Raw genomic sequence first — 23,309 nt, forward strand, 5'->3', positions numbered from 1 at the left:
TGAATGTTATATAAATGGGTTGCTCTGATACCAAATAACCCTGTTCTTTCTCGAGTATCATATACTTAACAGGGGCGGACATACGGCCACCACAGACTTGACTCTATATACAAGACCTTGATGCCCTTCAAGAGAAGGGAAAATAGACAACGCACTAGACAGCCTGCTTGAGGGTGACGTGCACTAATTACCACACTATCGTGACCCTGTAGTATGTTACCTAGGAGACAGTCATGTTGTCAAGCAAATAGGTTAAGTAGATGATGAAGAAAGAGAAACAGTGGAATAGTATGGAGGAGACTACTTCAACAGAAACAAACAGTCAAATATTTCATTTCAATCTAATGTTTGTTTCTTTTTTGCCCCATTTCGGTTTGCTAACTTTCGTTCGCTGTATTTAATGCCAAGATGATTCAACCAATTCCAGACTATTCCATACCTGAAATAGGAGATAAGCATCAGTCGCACATGGTCTTAGCGTCTTTGGAGCTTCCTTATCACCCTTCCCATAATCCTTCACTGCTGCAGAATGGTTTGACTCTGACCCATCTAAGGAGAGAAGATAGTTGGAACATTTACTGGGTAATGAAGCCGATCAAGTAGCTGATCGGATATTTCCCAGAGAAATGTCTGCTTCATAAATATCAAAATACACATTGCAATAGTTTAGCGTAGCTATTTGAACAATGCTGCCAATAATCTCCTTTAGGGGTAACTACTCTGCAGTATTTAAACAGCCATAAGTACAGGCATGGGACCTTTTTAAGTTGTGCAATCCCTGTACCTTTTAAATTTAATGGCAGTCTATGTTCCGCTTATTGGGATTACTAGTATTCTGAGGGCCATCTCATATAAGAAAACCACAAAAAGGGGGGACAAACTTAGCCAATTTTGACAGAAACATGACTAAAGTACATTAAGTAAACAACATGCAAAAAAAGTACATTCTCGATCATGAAACAACTTGTTGGTGTGAGTATGGACGCCGATGTGAAGAATTTGAAAAGGGACACCAGGAACGACAGGTAGGTGGGCAATTACCTGGAGGTGGAGGTCAGAGGGATGGTGGTGTTGTCCTATAAGTGATCAGTTTACCACACGGGGTAGAAGAATGCAAAGTGCAACAGTAATAGGGTAACAGGTAAGGGAGTACCCCTCAACAGGTTAGGGGAGTACCCCTCAACTTCCTGAGTAAAGTCCTCAACCACCTGAGCCACAGATCAGTGGCTATGAAAGTTCACAGTAGAAATCACAATATACCTACACTGCTACCATGTCATCTGTGTCCTATCTCTTGGAAAAAACAAAAACTAAGCTTCACCCTTCCAGGAAATAAACAAACACAACCTGCACAAACACATCGATCATGAATACAGTAGGTGTTTGATTCATTGATCTGCACTGAATGGTAGTACACAGGACAGTGATATTATCACAGTGTTAAGTAATGACTTAGATAAGGCAATCTATATTTAGAACTACCTGTTGATCCAAGATATAAACCTTGAGCAAAACAAAATTCTGACGATGAATATAAACAAAACAAAAAAAAAGACCTTGAAGGAATTCAAATTTTTCTTGTACCTACAGAGCCAGTCTTACCTTGGACAAAACATGGTTGTTTTAAAGAAGCAATATCAGTGATGTCGGCTGATATCGATAATGCATGCCAATAATCAGTGCAACACTAATTAAAACTCTCTAAGACATAGGACAGGGTCAAGTTCACACCCTCTCAGCCCTAGGCCAGGACCAGAGGAACACCCTGTGGGCCCTTACGCAGCATATGCTTTCCCACAACCCCTTTATATTGCCTATTGGAAACTGCTGCACTAACCTAATGGTACAGTTTGTCATAAAACTATCACCACAGCACTATTAAATGCAGCATACTAAAATTTCCTGCAATACACACATATTATCAACATGCTTATGTGAGCATCCATCTTATTCTGTCCCTTACTCTTCAACAAAACAGTTTTAATAACCGTGTGCAAAAGAGTGGAGCAACCACTGGACTGGAAAGCAGTTTGGTTAATTAAACTTGTGTTGCTATTTGTTAGCAGAAAGATAAGTTACACTGGAATGCCAACGGCATGATTTATCATTCTCTGCACATGAAGCGATAATCTCCAATGAACTAAACACAAATACCACAGTCCTGAAGTGACATTCCATTTAACAGATAGTTCATTAACAGGAGAAAATTCAGTTTACAATGAAAATCTTCTTCATCATGAATGCTAAGATTTTAGCGATCAACAAATCTTCTTCAACAGTATTCTAGAGCACCATCTTTTGTACTCTAGAATATATTCACCCACCTCCTCCATCAATCACTTGAAGATTTTCAAAAAGTTGATAAAGGCCAAATATAAACTGATAAAGCGTATTATTTCAAGATCCAACAAAGTAACCTACCCACTCTTCATCCTCATTTCCAATCATTGAAGTAATTATTACAACTCCTTAAATCCTACCTCTTCCCCTTACACCCTCAATCTCATCTTGCCCCTCTCCTTCCATCGCACAGTTTGTAGAATCTACAAGAGCGGGAGAAAGGCAAAACTGGATGGACTAGACCAGACATATGTATGGAATGCTCTATGGTGTATGTATGGTGTATGTGTGGTGTATGTATGGTGTATGGAATGCTCTACAGTGATGCATTTCTGCTCATTTACCTGCATTAGCCTCATCTTCTGCCATGACCCTCTCAAACACCATGGTAACCACTTGCTGGACCACTGCAGATGCAGTGTTGCTGGTTGTGTTGTCCTTCGAGTAGTGTAATCGGAAGCAGATCACAATAGCCTGCAGAGCAAAAATTAACAAATAATGGAAATAATGCCAGTCACCGGTTAGTTCAAGTTGAAGGTCCCAAAATGATAAAAAAAAAAAAAACTCCAAATACTCGCATTCAGTGAATGGATCTACATACATTGGGAGACCTATGATGTCTTTACCATATGGAGTGATTGCAAAGGAGTCATTGAGGTGCCAACCTAGGAATTAAAATTGTACCTCCATTACCTGTCTGCATAAAACTAACCCCTATGTAATATAGAGCTAGTCAGTATCTAGTCCAACAACTGGCCTTTAAAACTTGGCAAAAACCCTCAGACTCCCTGGTTTGGATATTTTCTGCACTCCTTCCCCATCTGTCTTTACTCCACTAAATGCACCTTTCCCATCTACCTAGCCTATTAGCTGGTAACATTTTAGAACTGTGCCCCCAATGATCCATACCCGGGTCAACAACATATCACCCCTTCCTTCCGAATCTTGCCTTTCAAACTTCGCAAATTACATATTTTTTTGCAAATCGTACATTATCTGTAAAATTTCTAGCTCTTTCTTCCAAATCATGAGATCAACACATTTGCATTCATCAAATTTCCTGCTAGATTTACTGTTTTATATGTTGTGGGTATTTTTTCTCTATTGGAATAGGCTCTGCATGAAGGAGACATCGTGTCATATGTTGTTGCCTCTAATCCATACAACACTTAGAAAAGCATAGAAGCCATCAGTAACAGCATTTCTGATCATTGACAAAACTCTGTCCTACTGTGAACATATTCAAAGATTATTATCTTAAAATATTATCCTACAGAGGAGAATGAACCAATTTAAACAATTTCTATCCATTTTGAATGAATTCATTCTCGCATCTGAGAGTGCACTCAATCAAATTTTTTGCAATTTCTATTTATCAATTCCTGGAGGCAAGTTTAAGAAAGTAACATGATCCAAAACTAAAATTACTCAATTTGATTATATCTGTAAAGGGGCTGCTTACTGAAGACAGTGTTTACCATACCTGTTCCTTACTTATTGTTAGTACTAACATGATTTTCAGTATCTAGGCTCTGAAGATAAGCAGTTAAAGGGACATGTTGCGATGATGGGCTTTGTAAAAATAACTCCATACAAAATTAAATATAATCCATATCCTCCATGCTACTTCTGCAATTTTACTATCTACTTAGTCTACCAAAATAGGTACTTCATACATTGCAAACATTTCACGTTTACTACCAGCTTACCTCTGATTTTTATATCCTTTCTTTTTTTTTTTAATATTTTAGGTACATTCAACCAACCCTTTTTAAAATAGAACACATACGACTACATCTGGTTGAATACCTGAGTGCCAATCGACAACTAAACTCATGCATAGACTATCTCATTTCATCTCTTAATAGCAAGGCCCCCAGGAAAAGCAAACACTTTGTAAATTTGTACTAAAATGAAGTACATCTTTGATGCTTTTTGATGCTATACACAGTAACTACACTCAACTTATAATGCGATGGTTATTTATGTCAGCTAAGTAATTATAACTCTTCTGTGCGAAGCATAGTGTAAATATGGCTCTTTTGAAAAGACAGTTCAACAACAATATTTTCAAACCAATATTTTCAAACAAAAACAAAACTTGAATATCAGTTTTTGTACATCTCTGTATTTAGAAAACCTCACTTTAAATAAAACAAAGAGGGCTCAAGCCTGATGAAATTTTCCACTAGAATACATGTTGTATGAACTGGGATAGTAGATTTGGCAGGAAGAGGGTGGAGGCAGAATAGTGCTGAAATCTAGTTGTCAATTGTCATATTGAAGCTAGGTTGATCGAAGTGCATATGAATTGGATACGGGTAAGAGAGGAATGGTAGAGTAATATATAGTTTAAATGTTCAAAAAAACAGGCAATACAAAAACAACATGAAGTGCCCTGATTAGGATCAATCTACTCATATGATTTATGTGTTAGGCTACTTAGCGCTGTTGACAAGTGCAATGGACAAAAAGTAACAGCTCAGCTTCTCTCTGAGAGTGACATTGGGCATTTTATGTATTAAGAGGAAGACATGAACATAGTACTTCAATTCATGCAACTTGGACTTTCAGGGCATAGTTTTCCAACTTTGCATTTCCTTATTTATGCCAGGGCAGGCAACAGAGTAAGACTACGTACAGTATATTTAGGCTATGGCCTTTGTTTTTGCTACTTGGACTTTGTGCAGTCAAACTGACCAATGCTTACATAATACCATGAGGGCCCCTACATCAGCTCCCGCCTAGTGACAATCATCACACAGTATATGGTAGTAAAAGCCATGACCTTGCCACAAACAGGTTAACGGCCTATACTATCTCCTGTTGGAATTCTTACAGTCAGACTGGCAATTGATACAAAACATAAAAGCTATTGTATTTACTCAGCTGTGTAACACACTTTCTGCACAGATGTACCAACACATACCTCGGCAGTGAACAATGGTCAACATTCCATGAAATACAAAAACAATCTCAAGTTTAAAGAAAATTCAATATCTTCTCATAAATAAGTAGGAGTAATCAAAGAAATCAGAATTCTCAGACATTGGCCAACCTCTACATCTGACAATGTAACTATTCATAACACCCTGAATACACAGTATAAATATGTCTTGCATTCTAATTGTCATTATCAAAATCATAGATCCTGCATTCCAGAGCAAGAACAAGGGAAACTAACCCTGTTCCTCCCACGAATCGCAAGACACAAGAAGATAGAATGATGATGACGAAATAAGTTACCTTGGCTAGCATAGGACCTCTAACAACTGTATTTGTTGTCAAAACAACCACCGCTGTTTGTAACACTTTCAAGTCCTCAGTTCCACTTTCCATGAGGTTCCATAGCATGTTAATGACATTGCAGGCAGCATTCTAAAGGAGAAGGAGAAAGGGAGACCACATGAACAAAATGTCTCTTTACTTTGAAAAGCTATGCTACATAGTGTAATAGATTTTAACATTAGGCCTGTCGGTTACCAGATGCCCTTTGGGGAAAAACAAACCAACCATTGAAACTGAACATACTAAGATCACAAATAGGTTTGAATAAAAAATACAAAGGAACTAAATCCTGTTCAGATGTTCTCCATATACATACATTCAAGTACAATCCATCAAGTTGGAACATGAATAAACACCAGCAAAGCATCCAAACTACTTTCTGTTCCTTTAACAATTTTCTTACTCTAATCTTCAAAATACATTGATTGATGATGGAAAATTAAAAATTAAAACTAATACTAAATCAGTTTGTTCTAATCTTTCTTGATCAAAACTGTCAACAAATTAAACTTGGAAAATCATGAATCATTCATATTTTAACATGGAACTAATATCAATCAACCACAATTCGCCAAACATATCAATCACAGCTGTTATAAATATATATCAGAGTGGTTTTTATTATTAGATAGGTCTATCTTTCTGCCTGTAGAAGGTATCTAGAACACAATTCACATTATTTAAACAGCATTTTTAAGTACTGGCATATTTACAATTTAATTCTAACAGAATTTTCAGAATGTTCATTTTCTAACATCACTTTCGTGAGGATCTCCATGAACAATATCGAACATATGTAGCAATGTAACAGTTGTTCAAGTTTTATTAACCATTCAAAATATTATTCCTATTACGAATATATTAATATATTATTTATTATAAATGTTACACATTGCTCCATCAACATACAGTGACTTAGTGGAAGGAAGCACTTTAGAAAAAGTGCCTTCAATAGCTTATACACTGTTTCATAATTTCTATTTTTGCCATTTACAGTATATAGTCACATTAGCATACTGTGTTTATTCCTCCTTTGGCAATAAGATCTAAAGTACTTTTCATGCCAAAAAAAATGACTGTTCCTACAGATAATAAACTCCCTAATCTTGGTTCCAACACATGTTCAGCAAAGATACCGATTGTTCTGACGATGCCATAAACATGTTACTTCTTGTGTTTGGCAGCCAGTCCTGGCACAGATTTCTTTCAAGGTTTTTACGGTTTATACGATTCATTTATAAAATTAATTTATAATTTGATTTCTTACAGTCTCCTCATCAAGTTTGAGTCAGTTATTATCCACCATGGGAGTGAAAACGTCTGTCAACTTTTTGCTGGGTAAAACTTGAGCCAATTATTATAAGATGACCTTCACAGAGATTACAAAAAGGGCAAAAAGTCCACCCTCTCTTTTAACGATAAATCTCATTCATCATAAACTGAAATGATTCCATACTGAATAAGCAAGGAATGCATAGTCTAATAGTAGAAGGGAAAACACAAATTCTCAAGGGTATCCTGATGGAGAATTTAAGTTCTAACACACGATAAATTATTCTCATACCAGTTGTAAAATTCCACAAAGCTGTCTCAACGTGTCGAGATGTGTTTCAGAGTCGCTGAAAAGGGCTGTGAATCATGTCTTTTTACTCTTTCTGAGAAAAAGCTAAACAAGGGCATGAGCTTGTTTCATCCTGTAATTATTGCAAATGAAATTATTAACAGTCATTGGACTGCATGTTGCTTGCAAGGCCTTTAAATTTGTCTCTTTTCTAGTGTCCATGACACCTCTTTTAATGAATTTTGGTTATCCAACCTATTGCAAATTTATATAAATGATTCATTTCAAATGTCAATTAAAAAAAAAATTTGTTATACTTTTTCATTTTCACAAATTCTAAATACAGTGCATGCAACCCGTCACAGCTCAGTATCACACATTAAATATTTTCCACTCTACTCTCTAAATAACAATGTTTCTAATATAACGATGATGACAGCAAATTTGTAATTAAAATGACAGTACAGTACTCTACAGGTGGTACTTAAACAAATGGGACTAATGAGCAAAAAATGTTACACCCTAAAGTTAAATAATTAACAACAAGTACAGCAGATCCATCCACTGCTTCAGATGTAATGTAACCCATTTTCACTAGACACACTCTACTAACAGTCCAAGTAACAATTATTTACTGTTACTGTATGTGGCAAGCTAACATGACATCCTCACTATGTATGTCTCCTCTGTACATGTGTGTACACATTATTTCATATACACAGTGTGTACTATATACTGGTACGTTGTATGATGTACGTACTTGAACAGACCTGTTTATATATATTACCACGAACCAGAAATGCAAACAGGTATTGACGTTTTCATTGATGTTACAAGTTAAATTTACGAAATCAGATACATCGCAAGATTCCCTTTCTTCAGATACCGCATTTTAGGTTTCCAATATTTGGAAGATAGTTGATTTCAAATGGACTTTGAGCTCCAATACACAGAGACACTGTAGAGAAATCAATGTACACAGGCCAACACTGTATAGAGTACAGGGGGTAAGAAAAACTATCGTCATCGGCAACAAGATCATTTCAATGATCAATGGTAAGCTATCATGAAAATGCTACCCCCAAAAAACAAAAAGATCTCACTTGCACAAAAGATTAAATTTTAGCTTAAAATGGTCTCTCCTGGGAATATAAAAAGTACCGTTTCTATTCAATTTCCATCTACAGACAGAACAAAGCAACACTTTATTATAAAAAGTGAAGTACATATATCTAGGGCATTCACAATAATCAATACCGTCTCTTGAGAATAAAATCCCTCCGACTTAAAGGCATTGAAGACTCGCTCCAAACAGCGTGCGGCCATCTGTTAAAGGTAACTTACCATTTCTTGTAAGTGACGTTTTGTTCGTGTCGCTACAAAATGCAGACAGTAATGAAACGTGATACCTTGTTATCTTTTATCTAGACCTGAGATGTCCATCGCCGCTATATACACTATGTTGTGGGTATTGACCATAGCTGCATGTACTGACTGTACACTAGTGTCTAATTACCTACGGTAGCGAGCTGTGCGTGTATATTCTGGGAACGATGGTGGTGTCTAACACTTCTGTTACACATCATTCGAAACTAGGTCAGATTACTGGCATGAGACGTTTCTTTGTGCGCGAGTCTTCACACCCTTTAAGGTTTTGAGTTCGTCTCTGCAGGATTTGTACTGCTATCATATACAGAGATCATATTATCACCACAGGCCTTTGATGATAGTAGTGTCACAATATTCATATATTCATGTTTAATAAAGCTAGAAGGGATATAATTTGAACTCCTTCATAACAATTAATCACAACATATGACAGCTGAGAGGCTGCTGGCAGGAAAAGCCTGATCAAGCTGCAGGTTAGCAAGAAAATGATCTTAATAAAGTATATATGACAGAGGATAGAGAGTAAAGAAGATATGCAAATAATTTTTTCAAACTGAATTTGACATGTATAATCAATTAAAAATTATTTGTTTACTTGACTTATTGTTTACTTTCATATGTATATGTGATATTGAATATTTATGCTGGAAATAAACTGTTTTACTATCATTGTTTCATTGTCATTGTTTCATAATTGTCATTGTCAGACTGGAAGCGTAAACAGAAATAGACCAAAATAAAACTAGTGCCAGCCAGAGTATGGAGAAGCTGACTTCACTGACAATACCAACTTCTCAGGAGTACCTAGCCATAAAAAAATCCCTTCCTGGTGGCTAGACTGTTCCCTCAAAGTAAACTTTACTTCCAGAGTTTGTCACACATGCCCTCCAGCTACCAGGTTCCTAAAACTGTCTTCACATATATAACTATACAGTTAGTTGTACTATGTATGCTGCACTTTTGTGTTAAGGTAAATGGGAAGTATATTATTGCTTGCACGGAGACTTAATCTGGGATTATCCACAAGCATATTGTTACAGCATTAGCACACTTCTCAAAGCTGGAGGTCTAGTTCATGATAATACAGAGGTTCAATAGTAAAATAATCACACTAAAAAAATCACCAAACAATGCACTTAGCAATGTTCAGCCAAACTTACTTGTACAGGTTCCTAAAACTGTCTTCAGATATAACTATACAGTTAGTTGTATATACACTATATGTATGCTGCACTTATGTGTTAAGGTAAATGGGAAGTATATTATTGATTGTGGAGACTAAATCTGGGATTATCCACAAGCTTATTGTTACAGCATTAGCACACTTCTCAAAGCTGGAGGTCTAGTTCATGATAATGTAGACAGTAAAATAACGACTGAAAACTGCATTCAATTATAAACGACTGGGTTAAAGGCAACTAGCTAAATTTGACTAACTATTTTAAAAGCTTGCCAACTATTTGTATCCAATTCACATTGTGCAATGAACTTTGTAAAAGTCTTGCCTCTGTAAACTGAGGCAAGGACTTCTGTGTAGACCACGAGAGCATACGGATATATATTTTGTTAAAGTAACGCATGGACTGTGTCGTCTTTATTATATTATTTCGTTTACTTTTTGTTTTTTCCAAGTGTGACTGCCAGTGGCAGGTCCCTGATATTAACTTAAATTTAACTCGGGCCAGCGTCTACAATAATACAGAGGTTCAATAGTATAATAATCACACTAAAAAATCACCAAACAATGCACTTAGCAATGTTCAGCCAAACTTACTTATACAGGTTCCTAATCTGTCTTCATATATACAGTAACTATACAGTTACAGGTAGTTGTATGTACACTATATGTATGCTGCACTTATGTGTTAAGGTAAATGGGAAGTATATTATTGCTTGTGGAGACTTAATCTGGGATTATCCACAAACATATTGTTACAGCATTAGCACACTTCTCAAAGCTGGAGGTCTAGTTCATGATAATAAAGAGGTTCAATCATATAATAATCACACTACAAAAGTCACCAAACAATGCACTTAGCAACCGCCAAACTTACTTATCACTCTGCATTTATGCAATGGAAATCATACTTTCAAGCTTGACCACAAATGTTGCACATAATTTGATCCAAATAAAATGTCCTTCCATTACCAATATATAGTAACAGAAGCACCATTTTAATCAATGATTATAAATAAATGAAATCTGACTCTTTAAAATAAGTACATCTTGTTGGTCTACTCAAGGTCGCTTCAAATGATATAACTTTCATAATATTTAAAGTACACGTTCCAACCCGTTCAGAACTCACAATGTGGCAGTATCACAGATAATAGCTTTGCAGCTAACTCTCGGACAAGAAGGCTCCCAATACGAACGGAAGTCATCTATTTGCAGAAGATAATGACTTAATTGAATTCTTTCAATTCCGTAATGCGATGGTTTCATCACATTAAAGGGTGTGAAGACTCGCGCAAAAAGAAACGTCTAATGCCGGTAATCTGACCTAGCTTTGAATGAGGTGTAACAGAAGTGTTAGACACCACCATCGATCCCAGAAAATACACACACACAGCTTGCTACCATCGGTAATTAGACACTAGTGTACAGTCAGTACATACAGCTGCGGTCAATACCCACAGCACAGTATACAAACGATACAGCGATGGACATCTCAGGTCCAGCTAAAGATAACAAGGTATCACGTTCATTACTGTACTGTCTGCATTTTGTAGCGACACGAACAAAATGTCACTTGCAAGCGACGGAAAGCTAACTTTTTCAGATGGCCGCACGGGCGAGTCTTCAATGCCTTTATCTCTGACATGAATGTGGAGAATAAACTTACTGCAGAGACAGCTTCATGTGTTATCAGACGTTGAATAGAGGTCAGAGACAGCTGTACATTCTTCATGTTTCTGGTATCGCAGCCCAGCAGGAACGGTTGGAGAATCTCGCCGCTGTTTGCGACAAGCGCTGAAAGTTAATTATGGAAAGCACAAAAAAATTGAAGAAATCTTACCAAATTTGAGATAAAAAGTAATTCCAAGATGTTTCAAAATGATCTAGTTTGAGTCCACTGATGGTGTTGAGGGTTGCTGAAATATTTACTATTTAGTCGATCAAAAACAAATCGGCTGGGTGCGGGGCATGTAAGTAAATTTTAATCACTAGCAATACAGAATTTCTGCAGTTTTTTGGACAATTACTTGAGGCATTATTTTTGCATATCAAATGTATGAATATATATCAAACATCAAAGATTTCAGTGCCGATGCTAAAACAGCTTTTTTGAGTTCGGTCGGCAATGTTTCTAAACTTACCGAGTGTTATTCGATAAAAGATGGAATGGGCCAAACTGGGGCAATGGCCTAGATATCATGCCACCAAGGGTAGATTCACGACCAAGTAATTAAAGATCTTGATTCACTCTTCAAATTTTGTCGTCCAGACACTTTCATAGTATCATAGTAAAGACTGTTAAAAATTACATGTAAATATCAAAACGTTTTCCGAAATGACACTTGGCTATTGTCCAGAGAATAAGCCCTATTGATACGATGGTTTAAGTACAAACCAGCATAAAAAAAAAATATAAAATCATAATCAGCTCAAGCATCTGTTTTATACAATGAAGTGTTTTCCTACACTGGCTTCCATTTTGATACTTTCTATGTCCTGCACCCCTGTCTGTATGGTGTTGCATAGTTTAAGAGTGTCTTCATTTCAAACATAAGCAACAGGAAAATATGCAGGACAATCAGATTGCTGATATAAATAGTGCACTGGACAGAAGCAAAATAATTTGATTTAATACGGAATCCTGTGACGAAGAGTTTAGGCTCTTCCAGACACTTTTTGAGTGATAGGTATTGAAATAGATTGCAAGTGGCCAATCACTGTGTAAGTGTCAGTGCTGAAATATGTATATATATATATATATATATATATATATATATATTTTTCAGCAAAATATGTCACCAAAACAGAATAGACATGTATGCATAAACTAAAATATAGTGTATTATCTAATCAAAGCAACTATGTACACCTAGTACAAGCTACTACTGTATGTAGAAACATGTTAATGACAAATCAAAAACACTATATTAAAGAGAATTCTGTTCTTGAAATGAGGATACCCTTTTAATTTTTCAAGGCCATATGGCCAAGCTTGATTTTATTGAATTTTTTTATTATCAGAAAAAACTAATATGTATCTGTACTGTTCATACTTTCTGATTCAAATTTATTCATCCATAGCTTCCTGGCGTGGGAATAATTTGTAAATCAAATGAGCTTACTGTATATATGAGATGATTTTTGAACAACAGCATGTGGAGAGATTAAACGTAAACCAAATAACCATGAGGTACAAGGCCAGTAGTAGGCAAGAGATGGTTGATACAAATACACTGTAAATGTTTCAAGAAGGGAAATATACAAACAACATTCATCAAGTTTTCCTGCCAAAAGCAAATTTGAACCAACCAGTTCATGGGTTGCACATCTCATATTTGGATAATTAAGTTAGAAGAGCTTTTTACATCGATTTTGGTTATCATTTCAATGTTATCTGACACTAAAATCCCATAATAATGCATTTTTGTTAGCTAAACACATCAAAAACTCATTCTGAACAAGGAAGAAAGAGTTTGAAAAATATGAAAATGTCCACTGGGACTTCCACAATTGTTCATTGATCAAGTCAACTGTGTAGTAAACTCCTCAGGCCGAACCAGGCCTTTGTGACATAAATTGTTAAAACAACTCACCATTTGGTAAACATTCAAAATTTTATTTGCTGTTCATACAAGTCACTCACTGATAAAGTTTATGCTTCAGATTCCCTCTACCGGGGTAACAAAAGTTCAAAACCAACGGAGTACTCTCAACGATACTCGTATGGAACACCCTACAGTATGTCAAATAGTGACGGCAAGGCATTTTAGCTACACTACATACAGTTTACTGTACTGCACATCACTCATTACAAGTTTTCTCTGCTATCTTGTGGTGGAAATACGATTTGATATTTGCTGTTGTTTCTGGTTTTGCATAGATGCACGTATTTAACCAGAAAGCTTTAACAGGCTTTCTGATTCCTTGCCACATTTTGTACAAGAAACATGTAGTGTGCAATTTTCAAGTTCCAACTCATTGTTGTATTCTAAGTCACCAGCAAGTTTCTTACACTCATCTCTAAAGCTCATCCAAACATTACTTATCTGTTCTTGAGTCAATATCCCATTTCTCATTCCTCATACTTTGACCTGTTTTGACCATGAATAACCTTTGACCTCCATAGTACACAATACAATTCTTGTAAATATTAAGGTGGGTCTAACCTATCACTTAGTTCATTCTAGCTATATTTTGAGAGCCACAGTATAGTGTAATCGCTAAAATTTCTAACTATGACCCCCCATTAAACCTAACATGTCCTTGAACTCACCAAGGTGAATCAAATACTAAAGTGTTTCACACTTTGACCTTTCTTCACCTCGCATGACATTTGGCTTCTGCAAAATGCAAACTGGTTTTTGTATACAATTAGGTGGATCCATATTCCAAGAATGAAGTTTCATCATTCTTTGGGTCATCTTGCCTACACACCAAAGCATCATTTGTACATATGCATGCCTATAAACACATATGTACACACACCTACTAAATTAAACACTATCACATGTCATGGATTCAGTTTGCCTAGATGGTAAGGAATCAAAAAGTCCTGTTTCTCTTTAAATTCCTGCTCTGTCAAATTCCCATAATGTAAGGAATGAAACAGTGGTGTACTCTTTGTATGAAGTTCTATAGCTCTGACTGGTACCCCATCAAGAAAATTACCAACTTAAAACTGGATAAAGTCACTTGGTACTTTGGTAGAGAATACAAATTATATTTCATAAGCCAATGGCTGTCAAGAAAATACCCCGACAATAAATCTTCACCTTTTCCACCCAACCTTATTTTCCAGTTTCTGTTGTGTCCTTTACAATACTTTATACATTTTTGCTCTATATTGACAAAAGTTTCCTATCTCACTGACAATGCTTTACCTGATTCTATTTGCTTACTCCTGGTGCTGATAGTCTTCAGTTTCAACATCCCTGCCTCTGCAGCCTGAAAGGAAAAGAGATATTTAACAATATCTGATGTTAGCACAAAAAACAAATGATCATTAAAAACTTGATGATGTTGTCATGGAAACTCACAGTAACACATCTCAGGCACCATGATACAGTGTATATATGCATACAGTTAGAAGATGCACTGACTGTAAAGGTATTGACATATATGATGAACATTGTTGTATTCATGATTGTACATTTTTACGTCTTTTAGGTATCATTATTATGTGTCCTATTTATAAATTTGGTAATTTAAACTGGAATAAAGAAAGAAAAAATTGAAATTGAGTCCAAGCTGTTGTATTGTGAGCTTGATTTACGAAGTTCAGCGATAAAACTAATCGCCATATAAAATGAACCCATGTTTTTTATCTCATGTTGGACTAAAATGTGAGATGTTGAATATCTAACGATTCATAACTTTTAAGTTCTTACAAATGAGCAGTAGTCCGTGTAATGTGTTACAACTCAAAGGTCACCTTAATCGGTCCCAGTATTTACTACTGAGTAAATACAGATTTAGAAGGAGGTCTCTCTCTCTCTCTCCAGGGAGGATGTTTAGCAAACAATGGCCCTCGATTTTATCTTGTTTTATTTCAGCTAGCAACCTACTGTACATACTCTGATAGATGATATCCATTTACAGCATTTAAACTCCACAATTTGCTGGATATATAAGGTGCTTTGATCACAAGTACTCTAAGCTGATCATTTCTAGTAAATACTGTCATGCTTATTAAACATAATTGTGTTGCGCACAATATACTGTATAAATTAGAGCGATCTGCATATTTTTGGTCATGCAAAGCTTTACAGGCTTTCAGTTGCCAAATGTTACAAATGATGTTTGGTATATATTCAATGAACCAATTTAAAGCAAACTAATCTTATCTTATCGTTCTCTCTCAAGAGTTCATCACAGTCAGTATTGAAACAAAACCTTGAGATTTGATAATGCAAGAACTGTGTGATACATAATTCATGGAGACAATGTTTGAATCTAAAGGCCCGGTCACACTATACCGATTTTTTATCGGAATACTATCCGATTTTCCTGGAGGAATCAAAACAGCCAGTTTTTCGTTCGGGTCTTCTAGCCACAGTGATAAAGGACCTGATTTGCTATCTGTTGAGCCTTTCCGATGTGGAATAGCCCTCTCTTAACTTATGATATTGACTCCGTTTCCTTTTATCGGATAGCTATCTGATTTCTCTTCCGATTGTTATCGTTTTTCGATGAGACGTCACTTCATAATATAGTCCGTTCCAGAACCCTTCAGATTTGGAGTAGGTATTCGAATATTCTACTGCATTCATTACATTCACTACCACAAACCTCACCCTTCGGCCTAAAATCGGAAACATCGGACCGTATTCCGATAAAATATCGCTGTAGTGTGACCGGGCCTTTAATCATGTGAACCTGAATATCCAATGAACGGAGGATTTACATGTTCACTTGGCAACCTGCCAGCTTGTTCCTTTAAATTAAGTCTGACAGATTCTCTGGTAAGATGATACAAGCAACTAGAATGTGTCAAGTTCACTCAACTCACACAAACTCCCATCTGTCTGTAAGGTACAGTTTATATCAACTGCTAGAGTAGACCTTTACATACAGAATAACATGCGCCATTAGCAATTATTATTGACATGGAATGAAACCCTCAATATTGGCTGGAATGTGAATTAACGAATGATGATACAGTACTTAATACCTAGACCTGTATAAGTATTTCCAGTCCTGTCTACCTAGGCTTCAAGTACCTTCAACAAATTGATAATAGTTCCAAGTGATATGAAAGGAAACAATAACTACAGTGTATATACTCTTGCTCAGTAAGGGAAACAAAAAAGAAGCACAGAGCTCTGAGAATAAATAATACAAGAATGCAGTCTGTACACCAATAAGAAAGAAATTCATGCAATCAAATAAAATGCAATAAGTGTGGGTGGAAGTGATGTGACATTATGGTCATTCTATCAGACTGGACCTTTCTATAATCATGTGATGTCCATTCAAAAAAATAAAGAGTTGCTGACTGACAATTCTTGCCAGGCCCTTGCCATGAACTGAAGGCCAACAAATGTATTCACAAGGTTTAATCACTACCACGAGGAATGACTTATATGCAAATTAGAAAATGGGAATGCAAATCTAGCATTCAAAGTGGAAGTTTATCAGCTCTGCATTTTTCATCATATATCATTAAAGTGACCCTTTTCAGTCTTAACAAAAGACAACTACACAAACATTTCCTCCTTAGATATGTAGGACGTACAGTATCACAGGATAAGCTCTAGTACAACATGACCAGTTGATGTAATGTAAGGTACTGACTGTACAGGACCCAAGGAGGAAATGACATTCAGCCACCTTCATCCCTGTACTCAATCTATGTGAATAAACTATTTGTTATTAAAAATAACTCCCCCTCAAGTTGCCTGAAAGTTGATAAAGGTTCCAGCTAGTGTGATTGAAATGTCAGGTCTACAGTACCATTCTTATGTACAATCCAACGGTCATAATACAGGAATCATATTTATCCCACACAGTGGCCTAATAATAACACATCGTGTATTGTCAAGTAAACTTTGCCTTTATCTCACAATGGTATCACACAGTGTGATATGTTTAATTATAGTCACTATGCATGCATCATCTCCCAATACATGTATAGTCACAGGAATAAAAATAGATCATTAGATGCAATGTCAGAAACAATACATGTGTAGTTTTTTTTCTGCCCACCAACTTCCAGTACATAAGCAATAGCTAATTAATGTTTAAAGGTACTATGTCTCCTAAGAAACTATGTACTAGAACATATTAAATACTTTACATCAATGTTAATATATGTCTAGTGACAAATAACAGAGTAATACAACAGCTATGTATGGTATACTGCTTGAGGTATAGTGCTACATAACATTCTATTCTGGTTGCACCTCGTACTCCTCAAAATTAAGGTTCTTGAGATATAGGACTTTTCTCATTTTCACATTTTCACCTCTACTAACCTCAAATAGCATTAATTCTGATCCCTACCAAACTAAATAGGGACCCTTCCTATACTATGCATGCATGTTGCACAAACCTTAAACACTCAGTGTAGGCCTATCCTCTGCTATCATACAGTCCTACATACACACAATCATTCCTTTTTGTCATACGGAACTGCTGTACCAGCAGAATGAGCAAAATCAGAAATGAATGTGAACCAAAGTAAAAGTATCTTAGGAACAGTAGTATTGGATAACGATATATACCTTTAAAGAAAAGTAAACAACTTTTTTTGCATAGATACTGTATACTGTAGTTAATCCTAATGTATTGAATCTCATTTACTGTGTACAGTATAAACACCTTCCCTGCTATAAATGTTATTTACTGAAAGATCCTCCCTGCCAAAAATATGTACAATATACAAAATCAAATTCTGATCCACACAATTAAATCCTCCTCTCTTCATAAAAAACAAATTTCTAGCTAATAAATTAATTTGACAAGCCTCTAGCATGATGTGGATATATAAGGAATGGGTGCAACAGATGATATCAGTCACTGTACAGCGTTTAATGGCGCACAGCTTTATTTACATGATGTATGTTTGCACTCTGTGCAAAAAATACTTTTAATTAGCTTTAAAGATTAGTACTTTACATAGAGATCCAATTCTCCCCATAAATGCAACCCAGTAGCTACACTGCTAAAATTTCATTTTGAAAAAAAATCAATAGATTTGTTTGTAACTGAATCAGGGTAAGTTTGAGCTTGAATGTATTAATACTACTGATTCAACAACTCTATCAGCAAGGCGAAAATTTCCCACTAAAGGAACAGAATTATTCATTGCATGTACCGTAGTAAGGCCTATTATGTGTACAGCAGCTATTAACAACCATTGAGTGTGACATGACTAGCGGTGTGTTTGTCTTAGTTTGCGTAAAACAATTGTAGTCGTGGGTTAAACAATAACGGTTTAATTGGTACCTCTGGTAAACCTGATACAAATCAATCAAAACAAGAACAGCTGCTGTACACTGAAGATAATGAGATACTATTTGCAATTAATTAACAGTTTAGGGATATCGCTACAAAATCATTTCCATGAAAAACAAGAGATATCCATACAATAATATTGTAACACTGTTACTGTAAAGTTGTGGAGCAATGAGAGTTCTGTGTGGAATTTGTGGAACCATTGTGGTAGTTTAAATCCCCTTGGAATTATATAGGGGTTATCTCTCCTGGCATTAAACCAGTTGTTATTGTTGGCAGATTATGGCTTTTGGGGCTGCTCCTATGCATCGGCATTAGGTATCTGGCTTATCCTGGGATTGTGATGTAACACATGTGATATTTCCTAGGGATACTCATGTGATCCCATTTATCTCTGTAAAGGAGTGCAATTGTTTGGGGATGGTAGGAATGCACTGAAGTACTTGTGTATTATGTCTTAAGCTAAGTTGTAGGGTAAAGTTCATCATTTGTATACATGTGGTATTTCCATGTATTGTTAAGGGATTTATATAAAATGCATTACCTGGGAGGGACAGAACAGTCTACTCTGGTTGCTGTTGGACGAAACCAGATGCAAAGCCGAGGGGGGCAAAGGGGGCAGCCCCCCCTTGAGCATATTTTTTTAAATTTTATTTAATGTTTTTATGATATCGCTAGTAATTTCAAAAGAGAAAATGCTAAGATGCAACTTACAAGTCCTGGGAAGTGCCATTTCCAGCGATCTGGGAGGCATTTTCAACAAGACACTTAACCTTACTGTAAGAAGTTTTCTTTTCAATATATCGCTGTTAAAAATACCATCATCTCTCTGGATTTATTTTGTGTACATCTTCATTCTCTGGCCAATTACAATACAACATCTTAGGCCAAGAACCCTGAATCGGCTGGTCAGCGCTACTCACAGAGGATAGTGTTACAATATATTACATAAATATTGTCATACTGTTCACATGTTAAACAGCTAAAAAGAATTTGCATCATAATTGAAAATTGAAAATTCACTGAATATGTAAAGCCATCTTTGACTGTGATGAGATTTTTGAAAACGTTGTTTAGTTTTCATGCCTGCAACACCACTACAGACAATTTAGGACATGATCCTCATTGTGTCAATAGTGCAACACAACAATTAATGTTTCATATTTATCCAACGTAATTTATCTGTAATCATCCCAAACTTTGGAAGCAATATCAAGAAAGAGTTTAAAATGTCACAAATGAGCAAAGGATACATAATTGCTGCATTTATGAAAGAAAAAAAAATTGGGTTGTCAGATCATTCAGGGAATAACTTAGTGAACATATTGTGTAGCAGTTTTGAGAGTCACAAATTATATTAAAAAGTAAAAATGATATATATGGTGATATCCACAAAAGCTGCTATCTGCAAAGGTGTACAGTAGCAATTTGACCATTTTAATGACATAGAATTTTGCTAATGTTATACCAGATAAAGTATTCCCTGTCATTTCTAAAATGTGGTAAACTGCTGCACAGGTGTTTTATGTTTGGTTTTTTTTGGTTTTTGCCACTCATGAGTCATGACATGCTATGTTCAGCACTTCAGCAGAAAAAAATCATTCTTTCCATTGTAAAACATTAGTAATGTTAAATGAGCAGTAAGTAAAAATTTACAAACTCATTAGAGTCTGTTTACACATGATTATAGATACTAGACTTAAATTGCTCATCTGGCAGAATTTGAGATTGGGGATAGGACTCAATGGTCAAACTACCCCCTCCCCAACCCCCCCCCCATCCATCACTTACAGTCTTGGCTCTGATTGGCTGATACCTATGACCAACATCTAGGTATAATTCCACCTTTTGGCATCTCAATGATTTATCCAACAACAGGAGGCAGCCTAAAGGAATTTATTCCTTTCAATTAAGAATTGGAAACTGTGACAGATCTTTACTATAAATATAATCAATCCTTTGTCTTTCTTCCTCTATTCCTCAGCCCTGGCTGACACATAACAAAAACACATACGAAAAAAAGACAATTTTGACAGACCTTTAAATTATGACACAAACATTTAATTTTCTTGAGTCCTTCACTGCCACATTATGGGTATTTTAGAGCAATAGTTTTATGCGAATCCTGCAAAAAAAAGTTACATCTCGTTTTATTTTATTAAACAACCCCTCTCCCCACCCCCGCCCCCCCCCTCTTAAAATTGCAGCAGCTTAACACCTTGCAAACGCCCAGGCATATCCATTCACACCTTTCCATACACTTCAAACTTACTGACTATACTTCCTCTAAAGGAAGCATGAGATTGGTATGATATATAATACAAACATAGTTAAAAACAACCTTTGAATGGGTTTGCATCCAGGGCCTCTGAATAACAGGTATATAATGGAAAGCTTGCCAAGTTTTATTTCTGTATGCTACAGCACCTCACTCTTCACTTGCTGTCAAACTCTCATTATTTTTGCATGAAACTTTGAGAAAACTGTGTAATGAACTAACTGTATGAAAGAAACCACTTGTCAGCACTGCTGTGGGAACTAGTGGGAACTAGTACCAGTCCCATCATTGTGATATGTAAACATCTACGGACAGATATTATAGAAGACAATCATCTTACGAATAAGGTTCCTTAGTCTTTGATAGGACGTTCTGATTATGTATACAGTAATTAGGCTGTTGGCTGTGTGAAAAACTCAAATTTATGCAGTGAGTGTATTAAAGAACATGAGACACTACAGGCACGTAGCCAGTACTGGTGGTGCGATGAGGCAAAGCAAAATTGTTTTCCCCATTTAAAGTGTCAGAAAATATAAGTTTAATTAAACGGTGTGAAGACTCGCGCAAAAAGAAACGTCTAAAGCCGGTAATCTGACCTAGTTTCGAATGAGGTGTAACAGAAGTGTTAGCCACCACCATCGATCCCAGAAAATACACACACAGCTTGCTACCATCGGTAATTAGACACTAGTGTACAGTCAGTACATACAGCTGCGGTCAATATACCCACAGCACAGTGAACAAACGATACAGCGATGGACATCTCAGGTTCAGCTAAAGATAACAAGGTATCACGTTTCATTACTGTCTGCATTTTGTAGCGACACGAACAAAGTTAACTTTTTCAGATGGCCCCACGCGGTTTGGGGCGAGTCTTCAATGCCTTTAATGCTTGTATTGATATGACTTTTCAAGACACCATAAAGGCTTGACCCTCCATTACAGATTTGAATTTTATGTTGGTAGGAGGGGGGGGGTGGGATTGCAGGGGCCAAACTTTGGATAACCTCTGTTCATGGGAGGATTGTCCCTCCTAAAAGTGACAGTTGCTGAATCAAGAAAAACTTGGTCACAGCAATTTTGTACTATGCATAGTATGGCTAATGAGAAAACCTTCTGAAAAGCAGATCAAAACTTGCTATAAAACACTGTAGCCTAACAGTATAATATCATAGTTATTATTATTTTGTTACCACTCTTTTTCTTTCCATGCTTTCCAACCAATAGCGCCCCCTCCCCCTCACTCCCCCTCCCTCCCCTCCCCCAGCTAAACCAATGAGATATTAGTTTCACAGGTACATTACCATCCCATGGTACAGATACATCTGCTTTTGCAGTAATATTCATACAGTATATCATTTCATTCTTGTGTCAATCGTGCGACAAATTATGCACAGATCAAGTACTTTGGATAGTCCTATTTGCATTACCTGTATTTGTAATGTTATTATTTGTTGTATTATCGGTCATGCATTATGAAACTACTTACATTCAATGAAAGAGGTAAACCTGAACAGAACTGAACTGAACTTTACACACATTTTGTCCAACATCATTTACATTTAAATATATTCAAGCACAGTGGTGTACTATAACTATAAAGAAGCTACTGTAAGATTTTCAAAATCTCAAACCACCTAAAGAAAGAAGGAGAAACACACAAACAGATACCAATCCCTATAACTTCCCACCATCTTCCCATCTATCACACCCTTTCCACTTTCCTTCTAACCCCCCCCCCCCCTCCCAAAACAAAATCAAGAAATCCTATGATACAAACACCTTAAATGATTAAAAGTGTTACACATACTGATGAAGTTGTGTAGACCTACTGTTTCCAGCTTGGTTACCAAGTTGTATGCTTGCTCTACTATAAACCAGATCATTCCATTTAAATAAAGGGTAAACTTCTGTGACACGTCTGGTCTCCGAGTTTACATTGCAACCAGCCAGCTTATAAATGCAGTTGCCTTCGAATAACCCTTAAGCAATTACTGTACACTGTTTACACTTTGCATGATTCTGAGGTTTCTGCATTTTACTTTAATAGCATTTAAATACTGCAACTATTGTGGTGTTTGCATAATGCAAACCACCATGGATTTGCATTGTTATTTTTAACAAAAGGCAAGGTACTTTATTTATATATAGAGAATGTCTCCAGTGATAAATGGTATGAAGTATAAATGGGATATCAAACAGATACAAAGTGGAGCTGAAATTAATGGAATTCTCATAAATAACTTATGCATATATGCACCAGTGCACCACCACCCCAACATGTAAACCTTTACCCCTCCTTCCCCACCCCAACCCCC

At 36.2% G+C, this 23,309-nt stretch overlaps 1 protein-coding gene across 6 annotated transcripts in view; it reads right to left on the minus strand.

Moving 5' to 3' along the window:
• Positions 1 to 23,309, minus strand: part of LOC139962234 (protein MON2 homolog) — a 70,356-nt gene that overhangs the window by 44,150 nt on the left and 2,897 nt on the right. For all 6 annotated transcript variants that reach the window (XM_071962259.1, XM_071962254.1, XM_071962258.1 and 3 more), the window contains exons 3-7: positions 14,639 to 14,702; positions 11,425 to 11,552; positions 5,587 to 5,718; positions 2,685 to 2,814; positions 440 to 549 (exon numbers count right to left, since the gene is read on the minus strand). In XM_071962259.1, the coding sequence (XP_071818360.1) occupies positions 440 to 549; positions 2,685 to 2,814; positions 5,587 to 5,718; positions 11,425 to 11,552; positions 14,639 to 14,702 (564 nt within the window). The remainder of the gene's footprint in view (positions 1 to 439; positions 550 to 2,684; positions 2,815 to 5,586; positions 5,719 to 11,424; positions 11,553 to 14,638; positions 14,703 to 23,309) is intronic.

This window comes from Apostichopus japonicus, chromosome 20, assembly GCF_037975245.1.
Source record: "Apostichopus japonicus isolate 1M-3 chromosome 20, ASM3797524v1, whole genome shotgun sequence".
NCBI lineage: Eukaryota > Metazoa > Echinodermata > Holothuroidea > Aspidochirotida > Stichopodidae > Apostichopus > Apostichopus japonicus.